This window comes from Protomyctophum parallelum (assembly GCF_964188405.1).
Source record: "Protomyctophum parallelum genome assembly, chromosome: 20".
Taxonomy (NCBI): Eukaryota; Metazoa; Chordata; class Actinopteri; order Myctophiformes; family Myctophidae; genus Protomyctophum; species Protomyctophum parallelum.
Genome location: NC_139718.1, coordinates 34548160 through 34566375, shown reverse-complemented (window position 1 = coordinate 34566375; position 18216 = coordinate 34548160). Strand labels below are relative to the sequence as shown.

General features: G+C 44.6%; 1 protein-coding gene across 1 annotated transcript in view; it reads right to left on the bottom strand.

Moving 5' to 3' along the window:
- kif6 (kinesin family member 6) overlaps positions 1 to 18216 on the bottom strand; it is a gene marked incomplete at both ends in the record, with an annotated part of 109274 nt that overhangs the window by 79455 nt on the left and 11603 nt on the right. Inside the window, 6 exons of the mRNA XM_083791695.1 lie at positions 2539 to 2625; positions 3853 to 3996; positions 4685 to 4891; positions 10256 to 10385; positions 15327 to 15436; positions 17866 to 18013. Of these exons, the coding sequence (XP_083647821.1) occupies positions 2539 to 2625; positions 3853 to 3996; positions 4685 to 4891; positions 10256 to 10385; positions 15327 to 15436; positions 17866 to 18013 (826 nt within the window). The remainder of the gene's footprint in view (positions 1 to 2538; positions 2626 to 3852; positions 3997 to 4684; positions 4892 to 10255; positions 10386 to 15326; positions 15437 to 17865; positions 18014 to 18216) is intronic.

Here is an 18216-nt window from a genome sequence, read left to right as displayed (position 1 = left end):
CACGGCATTCATTTTGTGGACAGCCGAGGGCAATGACTTGCGCTCTGGTGAGTAACTGGACCTACCCACCACTACAGTAACAAGCGGCTCCCCTCGCGGTCTCAGCCCCGCTCCACAGCGAACGGCTTTGACGAGACATGGAGGGAGGGAGTGAGGCCAGGGACGTATGGAGTGACTTGACGAGACATAGGGAAGTCAGGGAGGGAGGGAGTGAGGCCAGGGACGTATGGAGTGACTTGACGAGACATAGGGAAGTCAGGGAGGGAGGGAGTGAGGCCAGGGATGTATGGAGTGACTTGACGAGACATAGGGAAGTCAGGGAGGGAGGGAGTGAGGCCAGGGACGTATGGAGTGCGACCGACCGCAGGAATCTTCACACCCACTTCCCAAACACGTCTCTCTGGCTGGCTAGAAAACTTCTGTTTGACTCACAGGTATGCACTAATCAGGCCTGTCTCCTTTTAGACAGGACACCGTCTGTGTGTGTGTGTGTGTGTGTGTGTGTGTGTGTGTGTGTGTGTTGGGGGGGGGGGGGTGTACAGGTCGAACAGGGTCACACTGCCCGCTGTTCCCGTCTGCTGAAGTGCGCGCACACAACAACACCAACAACACCATAAGATCAACTATCATGAACCCCTGTGGTGGTGGTATTACGGAAATTAGTTTTGACGGGCTCAACTCGAACAACCCTGAAGCGTCCCTGGCACAACGGAGTCTACGCACATTTCCACCTAATCCTGCTTAGAAAAAGGCGCACAAAGGGGCAGATACAAACATCATGGCGAGGAGGTGATGGTGGAAGTGGCCACTGGCAGACGAGACAAGTGCTGACTCTCTCTCTCTCTCTCTCTCCTCCCATGACCTGGGAACCAGGATTAGTCCATTAGTCTCTGTGAAGGATTAACATTGGCCTCACTTCTGTTGGAGGAAGGTAACCGACCTAATATGGTTTGGTAATCCGTCACTGACTTCTTGCAAGGAATCTCGGCTATCTTACACAAACCTTATTCTTCCCCTGTTTTCAACTGAATGCTTAAAAGACGTTAAGAGTCCATTTTGGAAGCCTGGACTTTGAGAACCAGTGGTCTACAGTTTCGGTACCAAAAAAGGAACTCTCCTCATTCCGGTGAAGTACAGGTCAATCCCAGTAGACAGCAGAGCCTGCAGTTCTTACACAAAATGGCCAAAACGAGAGTTTGAGTGTCACCCCCCCCCAGACCATGATGAATGATCTCATCTGATTCTGCAAACTCCACTGCTGCATTCATTCTGTTCTTTTAATTTTTTGCAAGAGAGAGAGAGAGAGAGAGAGAGAGAGAGAGAGAAAATATATATGAAACACTACCGAGAAGCCATAAACGGAGTCAAGGAGCTTGCCCATGGAGCCGGGTTTGCCCGAAGCTGTAACCGGGCCGGACCCAATTGGGAGCAGCCAGACACCGGCACAATTACTGGGCCGGCCGCAGACTCTCTTAAAAATACCTCTGCAGGGTTTGCAAGTGGCCAGCCAAACCCCTGTGCAGTAATACAGTATAACAGCTGATCCCCAGGCAGAATCCTAGCAGGAGGGGGAAGGAAGGGGTGTAAGGTTGATGACTTACTTTTACTACTACTACTACTGTATTATCTCCCAGACTTACTACTATAACTGTATTTTCTCTCCCAGGGGATAGAGGGGACCCAAACACCGACCGCCAGGTCTCCGTTTCCCAGCATACTTTCCCAGGGGAAGTAAATTAAGAGTCAAAGAGAGATAATGGGCATACCACTGGCCCTGTGCGGGACAAGGCTGCTACTGTCAAATTACGGTCGCTTTGTGTCTGACTCACAACTTTTGTTGCGCATGATTTTTTTCGTCCCCTTATCTTTTCCTGGCTTTCCCGGTCCACTGAATAGTGATCTAAAAATAACAAAAATACCAAATAAAAATATGACAGTGACGAGACAGAGAGAGCAAAAGAGGGAATTGAAGAGGTGCTTTGTGTCCTCATGTCACCGCGTTGGTGTGAGTTTTAATAAAAGCGTTGTGCACATATCCGTGTAGCTCACACACACACACACACACACACACACACACACACACACACACAGGAGCACTGAGGTATACTGGGGTAAAATATGCCATAAGAGAGGCAGGGGTATATGTAAACAAGAGGAGAGAGAGAATGCAAACAGGCCCACGTGCAGGAGGTGGAAAAATAAAGACACCGTCTTCCTTTCCCCAAAGGATTGTCTGATGCTGGAAAAAGTGATTTTGGTCCTGGAAGTCCAGTGAGGACGCTCAAGGACACGGTGGATTGCACGTACAGTATGGCTGCGGTTAGCAGATGGATCCTCCCGGCAAATGATTCACCGATCAATTCAATGGTTTGGAAGCTCCGTGGATGGGGTCTGGCCATGGCACGCCGGCCCCATTAAGTCATGCCTTTGTGGTGTGACGGTGTGGTTCAAGCTATGGCACTGGTGGTGCTCTCTCTGTGTGTGTGTGTGTGTGTGCGTGTGTGTGTGTGTGTGTGTGTGTGTGTGTATGTATCTCACCAGAGCAGGATCCAGCTCCTCATTCAGTAATGCCTCATTCTTGATGAGAGCCACTCTCTGGGCAAAACGACACGTAGAGATGGATTCCTGAGGGTAGGACAGTACAGCATCATCATTAGGGTGAAACTGAATGGACCTTTAAACCATTCTGACCTGAGATCAGATTCTAAAAATGTCGATTTTTCAAAAATAGCAGACCTACAAGCTCGCTATGAGCTTGTAGATCTGCTATTTTTAAATAGCTAAAGCATAACGTAATGCTAAACGGGTTCCTGCCTAAAATGGGTTAACGCTCACTTTCACATTCATAATATATGTTTTATATATATATATATATACACAGTGTATTAACGTGTTGATTATTCATGCAAGCATTGGTTGCTCTATGGAAAAAAAGTCACAGTATTTCCCCATTTAACTGTACTGTATGTTAATTCATTCGTTAGTGGAGCTTTATATTCTGAGGTTCAGAGCGTGGTTTGCAGCCCGTTCAATGTGCCTCGTTTCTGCATCTGTAAGTGCATAATGCCCCTCTTACATTGAGAAAACAAAAATAGAATAATGCAGAGAATCAATTATGCAGAGGGGGGGGGGGGGGGGTGGTCATGGGTGCCTATAGAACTGTATCGGCTAATGGTAAAAAACAGAGCTAAATTTGTTTAATCACGCCAAACCTGCCATCGCTATTTTGGGCCGGCAAATTCATTTTGGAATCAATTTATTTTTCAAATAAAATATCTATTTTCACTATTAGTCGTACTGTACAATTAAGCCAAAGGTCTTCAGCGTTATTCGTGAGCGATGAAGCAGGGACCCCTCCCAACTATTGTATAAAATTGTGTTGCAGATTAAATTTCTTTTCATAGATTTGTTTTGACAGCAACCTGCAATGTGTAGCGTTGTGTTGGACTCATGTGTATTTTCAGACAGTTAACCACTTGTCTTAAACCCTCACTACTTGGAAAACATTGCTTTTTGTGCCCCTACACCCAACATCTTTGCAGAAAATAGCCGATCAACAAGCTCAGTGAGATTGTCGATCTGCAATTTTCGGGCTAATGTCCCCCTCAGAGTAGGGATGATAGGGTTCACGTGGGTAAAAAATAGAAAGAAAAAAAGGTTCCCATCACAAAGATTTGGCGTTCCCCTGTAGTAATTCTGACGGCCCCCTAGGGCTCCTTGAACTAAGACTTGTGGTTTACTGTGCTTAGTAGTACTGTAGTACTGTGCTGTGGTAGTCTTGCTTTTGGGAGTGTTTGTTTTTGGGTTCTTGATGGTCATAACCGCCCCCACCGCCCCCCCCCCCGTCCTCACATCGAGGTTCCTCTTGTCCGCGGAGACGGTCGCAACCATGGTGGTCATGCAGTTCCCCCCCAGGCTGTCCCGCAGCACAGAGGTCATCATGGAGTTCCTGTAGGGGATGTGGGAGCGGTTCCTCTCCGACAAGGCTATGATCACCTTGACAAGCACATGGGGAGAATGGACCAGATATAAGATATGATCACCTTGACAAGCACATGGGGAGAATGGACCAGATATAAGATATGATCACCTTGACAAGCACATGGAGAGAATGGACCAGATATAAGATATAAGATATGATCACCTTGACAAGCACATGGAGAGTGATAAGGCGTGTGAAAATGAAACACACCAAAGAGACGTCGGTGGCATGAAGTGGTGGAAAGTAACATTTACTCAAGTTCTGTACCTAAGTGCAATTTTGAGGTATGTTTTTACTTCACTAAATTAGTAGTTCCAAATGTCAATACTTTAAAGTACTCCACTGCATCTCAGAGGCAAATGTTGTACGTTTTACTCCACTACAATTATTTGGCAACTTTAGTTACAAGTTACTTTGTAGATTTTGATTATTATAACAAAACATGCATTAACCACTACAGCCCTATACCTCGGCTACGTAAAAATAGTTTCCTAATCATTTCCTACACACTTTTTCAAAGGACATAAGTAGATTTAGTATCTAAAATAAAAAAACAATAATGAAAATATCAGATCTACAAGCTCACCGTTGTGAGCTTCAGCCATTTCCACTAAATGTGGCGTGTGCGGAAGAGACATGAGATTTCTCTCGTGGGTCTGGAGCTATATAAAAGGCTTGTGGAACCAACCAGTGGTGTCTAACCTGTTCCAGGAAATGTAGAGAGAGGTTGATGTACTTCCCCTCTGTGAACTGGTGCCCGCCCACGCCAGTCTTTCCCACCCTCTCCGAGCCGGCCAGGTCCACCAGGTGGAGCTTGGAGCGGCGCACAGTGGCAGAGCCCGGCTCGCGGGCGCAGAGGTGCAGGGTGAAGATGCAGTGGGAGCGTGTGGACGCCTGGTTCATGGGGGTCTGAGGAGGAGACGTGTCAAACAAAGGGGCATCACAAATCTACGAAAGATACGCTTTTTGTTACGGCCACGCTCTGACTCCTTCGGTGCGCCATCCTCTTAGACTTGGAGCAATGACGGATTCAATTTCTGAATGAATTGAAAGAATGGACCCCATATCCTCCCAAACTTATCGGAAGAACCATTTAAGGAGAGTCTAATCTTCTCCAGTTTTACACAGTACAAGGTGTCCCTAATCCAGTGAGTGACAGTGTGAGAAGGGGAAGTGGGCGATTTCCAGTTGATCAAGATTAGTCTCCTAGCCTAGCTAAACAGAGTGACAAAAGCCAAAACATCCCTCTCTGGTTTAGACAGTGACGGTACTGAGGGGAAAGCACCAAACAGAGCCAAAGGTGTGGGCTCCACTCTTTGCCCGACTATCGCTGATAAGGAATTAAAGATCTGTCCAATATTTGTGTAGAGAAGGGCAGGGCCAGAACGTATGGATGAGGTCTGCAGGAGCTTGCCGACATCTATCACACTCAGGAGACACATCATTATAAATAACAACCTAGACAACCTGGCCTTGGTGTAGTAGACACGGTGTAGTAATTTACATTGAATAAGAGCGTGCCTCGCACAAATAGAGGACCCATGTACCCGATGTAGAATTGAAACCCAAACCTCCTCAGTTATCTCCTCTCCTATGTCCCCCTCCCAACGAGCTTTTAAGGAATCCAAAGACTCCGGGAGCAAACAGCAAATCTCATCATAAATGCATGAGATTGCACCCTTCAAAGTTGGCAACGGAGTCAGAAGGGTGTCATTAGGTAAATTTGGAAACGTGGGAAATGTTTTCTGAACAAAACTACGGACCTGTAAATATCTAAAAAAAAATCGGTTTGGGAAGTGTATATTCGTCTGAGAGTTGCAGGAAAGGATGCAAAGATCTTCTCCATATTATAAGTCCTTAAAAGTATGAATACCAAGACTTTTCCAGGTTGAAAAGGCACCGTCTATCAAAGAGGGATGAATATTATGGTTAGCTGCTATTGGGGCATTGAGTGAGTGCAATCCGAAATGGCGTCTAAATTGGATCCATATTTTTAGAGTTGTTTTAACAATAATATTTTTAGTGTATAGAGCGGTTGAGGAGAGAGGAGCAATGACATTTAAACAAACAATGGGTCGCACTCGAGAGTGACAAGAGTGAGTTTGCTTATTTTATTTCTGTGCGACATGAAACGTTTGTCCTTTCTTGTAATACAGCCCTGACAAAGGTCCTATGACCTTTTTTTTGCACCTTTCACTATATAAGCATGTTCAAATAAAATAAAAACTATTTTATTAGTCACTGTCTAAGGAGTCTTCCTTAAAGGTTTGTGTATAGTCTTTTTCTGTCAGTTTTCCTTTCTTGTAAGGGAGGATAAAAAGAAACCAACACACCCTTGTCACACTGAGTGCAACCCATCATTTGTCATACAAATCAACATAATGAACAGAATTTCAGTTTTTTGATTGATTGCTTGAAGACTGTATTAACACTATTAATAACAGTACAGGTAGTAGAGTCAAAGGTTATGCTAAAAAGCATAACACAAAAATCCCCAGGGTCTTGTTTCCATTGTGGTCCATTCAGTTTGACTTTCATTTATATCGTCAGCCTGGAAATTATACTGTAACTGTACGCGTGCACAGTTCATTTAACCTAAGACGAGTGTGCAAATGAAAACCAAATGGACCCGCAATGGACTATTTTGTACACTCTGGAGTTAAATTAACCCTAAGGTTTAGTGTGTGGTGGACAGCCAAAAGTAAAATTATTTTCTCTTATCCTTCAGGGACTTTCCATATCCTGACAACAACGGGGGTGGGGGGGGGAGCTTCGTTTCATTTGTATAATTTTATTCTGACTGGGTACGGAGATCAAAGGCATGTGTTGTACACACATGGTGGCCGCCTCACAATAGCTGAGGTTGATGTTCAAAGACGTTCACAGACACAGCAGAACAGAAGCCAGGGAGAGACGAGACGAGCGGGAGACAGAAATAGAATTTGACTCATCCTCACTCAGACAGAAAGGGTTTTGATAACTGCCAGAAGATGGGTCACTGTGTGAGTATGTGAGAGCACAGCTGATGCCCAGATAATTATTGTCGCTGTCGGGCAGAAACCCATCTCCGCATTCTAACTTTTCTTTTGTGTTTTTTCGTAAATTAGCGGCCAACCTGATCATACGACTCGAGTCTCACAAAATCCACAAAAGGAGAAGATCTGCAAGCTTGAAACGCGGATCGAAACGCGGTGCGTTTGAGCTTGTAGATCTACTAACAGTTTCCAACCGACAATAGACATACAGGACATGGACAGTCAGAGGCACGTTGTTTATCTCTCAATTTTGTTTTCGTCAGTACTGCAGCTGTATGCACTTGGGTTGAAGACTTTGGGAGTATAAATGCTCATGGCTTTTAATTAGTACAGAAATGTTGGGCCTTCCCTTGATAATAGACTAGACCTTGCCTTTAATTAGCTTTCGAGGCATTTCTTTCCCCACCTCACTGGTAGAAAAGGTCTATGACCACCACTGAATTGAGATATAGACATGACTCACACCGGGTCCCGCTGTCACGATTTGAAGATCACACACACATTCCATTCATGGCTTTTCAAAAGGTGCTCTGACCCCGACTTGTCACTGTAAAAATGCCAACACTTGTTTGTCAAGGTTACCGCCAACTCGCGGCAGAGCCTTCGCTAAATCTCAACCGGCCCGTGTCATGTCTTTCTACACTCCGAATTCCATTCACTCTTCACCTGACCTCCGCTGCTCCCCGGGGTATCCCTTAAAGCACAGCGATGGCGCCTTTAGATGCCTTAGGAGGCCTCTGGAAGGATCAGTTATATAACGGTATACTAGTGGTTGATTTAGGATCAGATCGCATGCGTGGTCGGTTGTGACCGAGACGTGTTATCAGCTTGTAGATTAGCTATTTTCAGCTAAACTATAACAAAAAGAAAAGGAAGCATTGTATGTTATGTTTTTAACATAACTGAACTTGAAAACTTGAAAAACTTGAAAAAAATAGTTTCCAGTGCAAAATAGGAACGTTAAAGTAGGCCTGTAATACGTTGGTTCCATTGATCCGAGACAAAGCACAATCGATTGATTGATGATTAACCCATTTAGACCGTGTGGAAACGTCATAGCTAATCCAACCGATGGATTGCGAGGACGTGTACTGTACACACGTCCTAGCACATTATCATTGATATCAAACGAGAGAAAAATATTCAGATTTATTTTCTCTTTTTTGGGAGTTGGCCTCTCCTTCTGCACCATACTACTTGCTGTTCGCGCATGCACGTTGCCGTTCACTTCCCCGTTAGGGTTTACGGCTCAGAAAGAATGCCTCGTAACTCCTAATCTAGGGAGCTCTCTGTGGTTTTGATCAGATGGATATACTAAGCTCTTCATTTCTGACTTCAACATGCCTCTCGTATGAAAGAAATCCCGGCGCTGATTGTGTTAAAACAAACATGCTCAAACGGTATCGATGTGGCCTCACAGCTAGAAGGTCCTGGGTTCGATTCCCACTGGGGACGCTGTTCTCTCCTCCGTGACACTGGGTGAAAACAAAGTGTTACAAAAATCGTGAGATAAAAATTATAGAAAAAAAGAACATATTTGAGAACCACTGCCCCCTAAAAGGACCGGGCCGTACAGTAGCTAGGGGTCCCCGGACCCCACTTTGAGAACCACTGACCTATCATCGTCTCTTCTCTCGGTTTACCATCCCCCCCCCCCCCCCTCCTGACCTCCTGTGGAACACATGCTGCCTTCCTGTGGAACACAGCGGCCGTGCACTGACCACACACAGTGACTGACCGCAGTGAGTCAGCGAGCGAGGTCCTGACCGAGGGGTCTGAATGGGCTACAAACCCCCATAAGCCGGAGAGATCGTTGATTCAAGTCTGTGGGAGCTACGGGAGGGGGGGGGGGGTGCATTCGGACCACCTGCTGTGCTGTGCACTGCCACTAGATTCAAACACGATGACTCGATTCACTTTTTGCCGTGTGTTATTTATACTTAGAAATGAAACCGACTATCAACAAAAGTAAACAAGGTGAGTTCAGCGCTTTGTGCCAAAACCTGCACTGGACTGACGTTCTCTAATATAGTCGAGTGATCACAAGTCTTGTCTCTTAGGGGTCCCTGGCACAAAACAATTTCAGATGGGGGTCCGCGGCCAAATATAGGAGTCTATATCAATTTGGGGGTCCTAGACACAAAAGGCACATACTGTACTGCTCCACCTCCCTCCTTAAGTAATTAAAAACCGATTCCGTTTTTCAAACGCTTTCAATATTTTTCAAAAATGCTCAAAAATAGCAGTATATCTGCTCTTTTTGAATAGCCAACGTATAAAAGGATAAAGAGGTTCAAAACTGTTGTGATGCTGTGTTAACAGTACACATTTTGCTAGGAACCCCCTGAACCCCCTCAGGGACCCCTTTGAGAACCACTGACATAGAGAACCAAATAAAAAATAAAATAAACACTGACTGTAGCACAGATAAGAGCATAAATTAGGCTTTAATATGTGTGGGCTGAGCAGAGGCGGGAGATGGATGGGAAGAAGACAGAAAAAGAAATCCAGATGAGAGGAAATGTGTCCTCAGAAAGTGTATTTTATCTCCTGTCCCATAAAGAACGACACAAGGGAAGCCACTAAAAGTCTCCCCGACAGACGTGTGATGATGAGCTCATGGTTTCGGAGTGTGGCGTGAACATATAGTACGTGTCATCTTTTGTCCACATGCGGCTGCGAGCAGAGAGAAGAAATTACAGAGGGAATGCTGCGTTTTACAGAGGAAAACGTGTGGTGAGGAGGAGAAAAAAAAGACCACAGAGGCACCAAAATAATATTACAGAAATGTCATAAGGTAGCCTTTGGAGTGCATGTTGGATTTCTACTGTAGGGTACAAAGAAGACCCTTACAAGTATGTTACTTTGTAGTTACTTTTAGAGGTGGTCATACATATTCAACATGCCAGTGCATATTAGTACCTAACTTCTACGTAGTAAGATCCTCTGAGAGTGTAGAAATGGAACCAAATGGATCCGTATCCCATTTGGTTCCATGTATACCCTCTCTCAGAGGTCAATTAAAACCCATTTAGGACTATGAGGCTGATTCTAAAAACGCCTTCTAAATGCTGACCTAGGTATTCTGAAAACCTAGGTCAAAAATGTTATGCTGCTATATACTGTACATAGTACATACTGTAGCAAGAAGAGCCCCCAAAACTAGATTGGTATGGGATTCAACTCTTTAAAGTAAACCTCAATGTTTGACTGCTGGAAAAGCACGGAGGGGCCTTACTTCTGCAATCATCCGATTGGTGTCGCCCAGGAAGAGTAGGTTGAGAGCCTCCTCCTCGTTGGTCGACTGCTGGAGGGACAGATTCTTGAGGTGGATATTCTGGTCTGAATCCTCCATGATTGTCACCTTGCTGGAAAAGAGACATCATAGTGGAAGAAAACGTGTAGATTAAAATAATGTAGTTAGTATGTCAGGATTTAAACACACAGTACAGTAACATTGAGTTAATTTAAATAAACAATGAAGCCTATTCATACTCCAGTTTTAGGTGATAAGGTGACCACAAAAACAGAGAGATGTGTTCGGGTGAGTGGTCGTTTATCACCACGGCGTGACGTCATGTTGTAGTTTTAGGTGGTCACCTTAACTGGAGTATGACTAGGCCTTTACATATCTGGTCAAAGCCTTGACTTAAAGAAAAATTATAGAAATGCACACAGCATACAGTAATTTCCTAGACACGCATTCTGGCATCATCAGGCCATACATGGCAATTACTATATTTACAATTCAGATCCAGAGCGACTTATAAAGTGTAAGATTAGAGTAAGTAGCATGAAGACAAGTCAACCAAACACAAGGTAGACGGTCAAGTAAATCAAGTGCTAGGAGGATAGCAATCTGGGATAAAAAATAAATCCTTTGAGCAAAGCTCTGAATTCATCTTGAGAGATTAGGAGGATAATAACTAGGATTTCAGTTAGACATCAAAGTGTCTGTGTAAACAACACACATGGTATGATCCGTGGACAAGCAAACTGCGCTTACTGTACTGTACTGTATCTATAAATAACATACGTAGCATGTGAAAACTTAAACAACGTACAGTACATCTGACTAGCCTAAGGTAACAAGAACAGATGCAAAATAGAAAAAGTGCTCCTCCGAGCACAGGTCAACACCAGGTCAGGAACGTTCATGATTTATTTTTGCAAAAATGTGCCTCCTGATGGCACTATAATATGGCAATGTTAAAAGGGTGGCATTAATTGTTCCTGTGAAATGTGCGTTTCACAGCAATTGAACGCTGCGTTCATGATTTGAAGCATTTTGTTAAAAAACAGGCCACACCTGGAAACAATATTGATGTCAATCATAGCCAACCACGATAGAATCTTTTTTTTTTTTTTTTTAATCACACAGATCCGTCTTGATCACATGACTATAAAGATTATGTGTACTGATTTGAGTGATATTTGGATAAAATCTGAAGGACTAGTATGTTTTTCCAAAATCGGCCTCATGGTGGTGCTATGCTATAACAGGCCGTTCTGGAAAATGTGGGGCAGAGCTTCCGAATTGACATCCAGGGAGTGTGCGTGCAGTGTGCACAGTTTGGCATCGACCAGGCCAACGGTGCCAGAGATTAGCTCTAGACGGACGGGCGGACACACACACGGACGGACAGACAGACACATGGACGGACAGGGTGCTGCAAACATCCTCTCTCACCCAGTGGAGACAATAATTAAGGAGTGCCAGATGGTGAGGTACAGAGTTTGAAGAGATGAGTTTTCAGACTGCGGCATACAGAAGGAGTGTGGAGTCTGCATTCCTGACGGAGTGGCGAGGTCATCCCACAGCTTGGGAGCCAAGAGGAGGTCAATTTGGAATGCTGGCCAGGGTGTCATGGTAGGGACAGATGTAGACGTCACTGTGATAGGGACAGATGTAGACGTCACTGTGGTAGGGACAGATGTAGACGTCACTGTGATTGCTGACCAAAGTGTGTGGCAAGGGCTGTAATGCTGCGTTAATGGGCAGATGCAGAAGCTGCAAAGATGCAAAGATCACAGCATAATTTGTTGCATTGAAGTTTCGTAAAATCTTTTACTTGCTCACACGGTCGTGATGTCAATCACGTCATCAAGCGTGAGTCCGTAGTGTGTCATTGCAGCTACAGTTGTAGCTTTGCATCTGGAAGTTGAGCCCGGCTCAGCTTCAATTTGTAGCTTTGTAGCTTTTTGCAGCAGCTACAAACGTTGGATGCATCTTTGCATCTGCATGTCGCTGGCTTCCATTGAAAATGAATGGTAAACTGTGTCTTTGCACCTGCTTGTGTGAACTCAGCATGAGGCTGGATCACACACTACACAGGTGACCTACAGTACAAGCCCCGTCTATACAGATGACCCACTGTACAAGGAGACCCTTTTAAATTGGATGCGAGCGGCAACCATGCAGGAGCCAGTGGAGTGAGCCCATCAAAACAGAGACACAAGGGAGGTTGAAGACCAGAGGTGTGCTCGCAGCATTCTGGATCAGGTTTGAGAGAAAATGTTGGCAGAACAGCATGGAGGGTGTTGCAGTAGTCAAGCCTGGAAATGACATGGTTGAGGAAGGGTCTGATCTTTTTGATGTACTGTAAAGTGTACGGTAGTGGAGTGACTAGTCTGTTGCAACGACTGTCCAGGATCACTTCCAGTTTTTTTAATCCAAACAACCAAGGGGGAGCCAGGGGACATGGACTTGACACTTATCATACGTGGATGTATAACGTTTCTCAAGTGGTTGTCCAACAATCTTTTGAACAAATGTTCAGTTGTGACTTTAGGGCTGCAGACAAACATCCATAGCAGGTGGTACTACAGTAGTTGAAGAACACAGAAGTGAAGAACAAAAGAAGAATCCGTCTACTAGCACCGAAGGATCTTAGACGGCGAAGGAAGTAGATTATTTGCTTTGTTTTCTTACACACCGATTCAATTTGACTTTTTGAAAATGAATACCCGGCCTCTACTACTTGATCATACACAGAAGTCACACAGAAGCATCAAAAGTAGCAGATCCAAAAGCTCGAAGCACAAAGCAACGTGATTTAAGGTTGTCGACATACAGTATACTATTATGGCCCGTTTCATGGTTATATAGTAGGGTCGTGTTCCCCCACAGCCTAATCCCTCACCGCATTACGTGATTTTTGTTTGTAAAGTATGTAAAATATATGTAAAGTTAACGTGACTTTTGCTCATTTAAAGATCTTATCTTAACCGATGATATGGAAAATCCTTCACACAGACGGTAGCCAAAGGAAACTTGTGAGGCGGCACGAAAAACAAATTGCCAGTTACAAGCAGCAGAATGACATATTATGCGGCTTGATGCAGCAAAACATTAAGTAAGACCTCCCAACTTCAACTGTGCATAAACACGCAATGTTGACGGGGCAGGGACGGGATGGAAAACAACTTCAAAAACATCCACTCAACACAAATTAGAGGACAACATTTATCAACGGGGAAAACATGCAAACGGAAATGGAACGACACTAAAACAAAAGTTGTGTACTGTGTACATGTATATATATCGTCGTTGTCGGGCAGAAACCTCTCATCTCCACGTTTTAACTTTTGTGTTTTTTCATAAATTAACGCCCTACTTGATCACACTAGTGAGTGAGGTGCTAGAAAGTGGCAGATCCACAAGCTTGAAACGTGGCGGAAAGTGACTCATTTTGAGCTTGTAGGTCTGCTACTTTTGAATTTAAATCCTGAATAGTAACAGTTTTGGCCATCTGAGGTTTCCACCCGACAGACGATATATAGTAATCACCCATGGATGTTTTGCTAAACAGAATTTCTTTAACCACTTAATTAAGCTACATGTTATTGTTTTCCAAAAATAGCAAGAATATCTGGTTTTGCGAGCTTGTTAGATCTGCTATTTTCTCTATTTTTGAAAATGTGCTAAATAATGACATTGTATGACATGATATATTATAATCTATTCTATAATGACATGCCCAAAATATGGATGCCAGGGTGAAAGTGGTTTTGAAGTCATTTCCGTTAGTTAGTATGGTGAGTGGTGACCTATGGGCGAAAACGGCCAGAGAAGAAAAGAGTGAAAAACATGAGAGTTGCGAGAAAGAGAGAAAAAGAGAGAGGGAGGGGGCAGAAGCCACGACAGATAGAGAAAGAGGTTTTCAGTGCCACATCTCCTGGAATCAGCAAGCGTGACCACAGCATGGTCAACAGCGGGTACCGTCTATTTACAGAAGACTGTGATTTGTGGGCACTTAAACCTTGAGCTGAATCTCCTGTGAAAGGAGAGAAGTGACATTAGAAAAAGAAGAAAAACACCAGAAAAAGAAAAGTAAGTTAAATAGGACTCATGCGGGAAGAAAATAGGACCAAATTGTGCGGGTCAAAAATGATGGATCGTGTTTTGTGACTGGATATGCAAAGTGGTGTATTTTACATAGGCCTATAGCAAAGTGAACGTAGAATAAATCCTGAGCTGAAAAAGAAGGATGACTGACTGACTGACAGACAGACAGACAGACAGGGAGGGAGGTAGGGAGACAAACGGAGACAAGAAGAAAAAACAAAACAACAGTGGTAGACGCAGACAGATATGAGAAAACAATGTGACCAACTATGAAAAACTACTTTTCCACATGACTACCCAGCTCTCCACTCTAGTGGTTTAGTCTGCCATCAGGTTGAGTCCTCTCTCTCTCATAGGCTCATTATGTCAATTGGCAGATGTGTAGTGGCCCGGTAAATACTGGGAGTGGAGTCTCAATGTTTCACCACACAGTGTGTCTAGGCCAGCTTGACAAATGGCTTTTGGGGACTACGGCTAAACTAAGCCCAGAAGACTTTGGGAGAACACTGGAGTCACTGGTCATCCGTCTTTGGCCAATGGGAGGCTGCAAAGTACCATTATCTAGGGCTTACAATCTGTCTAAATTAAATCAATCGGTATATCACATTCTTAATACATATATTGATGATGAACAATGTAAATTCAATGGAGACACTGTAAATGCTCTTATTTTCATTTCGTTGCATCTTTCAGCAGATGTAAAGGGAAAGGAACTGGTTGGAAAAACGTGTTTCCTACACACGCTACGTCCAACTGGGGAATCTCCCCCCTATCAGGTGAAAAGAAGCGGCTTGGACTCCTCATGCATTGAAGGAAGCATGAGGTCAGTCTGTTGCTCTCCCCAGGTTGGCAGAGGGAGTGTAGAACCCAGGATTACATTAGATATCATTTTGGGGGAACTTCACAAAGAAGACTTTGAGAACCAGTGATCTACATGAGTGTGCCCAAAATGAATACTCACGGCAGGTCTTCCAGGCGAGAGGCTTCCTGTTTGGGGTCCAGCAGGTCGAAGCCTTGCTCGTTGTAGATCTCCAGGTAGGAAACGTGGGTGGTGTACACCATACTGTTGTCCTGTGGACAAAAGAAACAATGAACACCTCATTAGAACCGAGCCTTTGTGGTTTGATGGCAGCCTTTCACCGACTTCAGTAGAATGTGCACAAATATAATTTGAATGATTTGTCATGCTACAGTATCCCATTGAGGGCAGACTTCGAATCCCGGCTCCTCCTGTCCACATGTCGGAGTGTCCTTGGCCAAGACACTGAACCCTACATTGCCTCCAATGAGTTGGTCGGTGTGAGCTCGCCACCATTGCATTGTATATTGTATTGGTGTGTGAATGTGGGAAGTGAGGATGCTGGCGTCACTTCACCTCCCAATGTATGAATGAACTAGAAAAAGTGCCCTACTGGGCACAGGTCTCCACCAGGATGAGCAGATGTGAAGAATTCTAGGCAAAGGTTTTTCCTTGGCCTCTAGGGAGTTGGCATACAAAGTTATCCACAGATCCGTGCAGTTAGAGGTAAAAACACTTTTCGGCCAGTTATAGCGCCACCTTGAGGCTGAGTTGAAATTGTTCATGTGGCATTTTGTCCTCTGCCTAGTGGGAATGTGGGTGCACAATTTCACGGAAATCACGCGATGTGTTCATGATTTGCAGCATTTTGTTTGAAACTGAGCACTCCTGTGAACTTTGGAAGCCAATCTTAACCAATCAGGATGGAGTCTGAGAAATCTGAAAGACCCGTTTCGTTGAATGGCTCTAGAGAGACTGTGTACCAATTTGCGTGATGTTTGGACAAAATCTGTAGGTGTACTGTGCAAAAACTTGTTTTGCACAAAGTGGCCTCCTGGTGGCGCTATAACAGGCCGTTCTGGAAATCTGAAAGAGCGGTTTCGTTGAATGGCTCTAGAGAGACTGTGTACCAATTTGCGTGATGTTTGGACAAAATCTGTAGGTGTACTGTGCAAAAACTTGTTTTGCACAAAGCGGCCTCCTGGTGGCGCTATAACAGGCTGTTGTGGAAAGTTTGGGGCAGAGGTTCATCGTTGGCATCCAGGGAGTGTGTGTGCAAAATATGGCATCGACCGGGTTAACGGTGGCCGAGATTAGCTGTTCACGGACACACGGACGGACGGACGGACGGACGGACGGACACACAAACGGACGGACGGAGTGCAAAACATACTCTCCCCACATGCCTTCGGCCTGGTGGAGACAATGAACCATTGTAAAGCGCTTGGAAAAGCGCTATAAAAATGCAATTCATTCTTCTTATTATTATAATAGTAGTAGGTTGCCCCCAGAGTCAATCGACGCACTCCCACAGCAAGCTCCACGGGTCGAAGGGTGCCCTGTGTGACATCCTCTGTCCCCTGCCCCCATCCCCCTTTTGTCTATATCTATTATTGCTTTTATTGTCTCCACCAGGCCGAAGGCATGTGGGGAGAGTATGTTTTGCACTCCGTCCGTCCGCGTGTGTGTCCGTGTGTGTGTGTGTGTGTCCGTGAACAGCTAATCTCGGCCACCGTTAACCCGGTCGATGCCATATTTTGCACACACACTCCCTGGATGCCAACCATGAACCTCTGCCCCAAACTTTCCAGAACGGCCTGTTATAGCGCCACCAGGAGGCCGCTTTGTGCAAAACAAGTTTTTCAATGCCATATTTTGCACACACACTCCCTGGATGCCAACCATGAACCTCTGCCCCAAACTTTCCAGAACGGCCTGTTATAGCGCCACCAGGAGGCCGCTTTGTGCAAAACACGTTTTTGCACAGTACACCTACAGATTTTGTCCAAACATCACGCAAATTGGTACACAGTCTCTCTAGAGCCATTCAACGAAACGGGTCTTTCAGATTTATCAGACTCCATCCTGATTGGTTAACATTGGCTTCCAAAGTTCACAGGAGTGCTCAGTTTCAAACAAAATGCTGCAAATCATGAACACATCGCGTGATTTCCGTGAAATTGTGCACCCACATTCCCACTAGGCCGAGGACGAAATGCCACATGAACAATTTCAACTCAGCCTCAAGGTGGCGCTATAACAGGCCGAAAAGTGTTTTTACCTCTAACTGCACGGATCTGTGGATAACCTGGTGGAGACCTGTGCCCGGAAGGGCACTTTTTCTAGTTAGTGTTGTGGCTGTAATGTATTGTATATCTTTATGATAAGTTGAGTAAAAGTTTTCAAACTTGTTAATTCAATAAATATATTCAAATCAATCAATAAATCACTATCGGCAGAAACCTCCTATTATACGGTATCTCCACATTGTGTGTTTTTTTTCGTAAATCAACACCCTACTCGATCATACCACAGCGTTTCACAAAAGCATTAAAAGCAGTAAAAATATATATATATATATATATATATATATATATACATATTCTTGTCCCTGGCACAAAACATTTTCAGATGGCCAATTATGTGTCATTTTGGGTGTCCTTGGCACGAAAACGTTTGAGAGTGCAACAACATGCTAGACCTGGCTGAAGCGCTGGTACATGTAGGCGAGGGTGCGAGGGATGATGCCGCGGTCCGTGTAGCGCTCCGCCCCGCCTGTGATGGTGAAGGTCTTCCCGCTGCCCGTCTGGCCATAGGCGAAGATGGTACCATTGTACCCTCCCAACACACTGACCACACACACACACACACACACACACACACCTGTAATTTGTCATTCAACACTAGTTGAAGAAAGAACCTGTATTCTACTGCCAGTTTGACCACTTCTAACACTCTTTCATCTCAATATAACTAATCTATGGTAGAATATATGGTGTATTGTGCCTGTAGATCTGCTATTTTCAGCGTGCGACTGCTTTCATAGAAGACA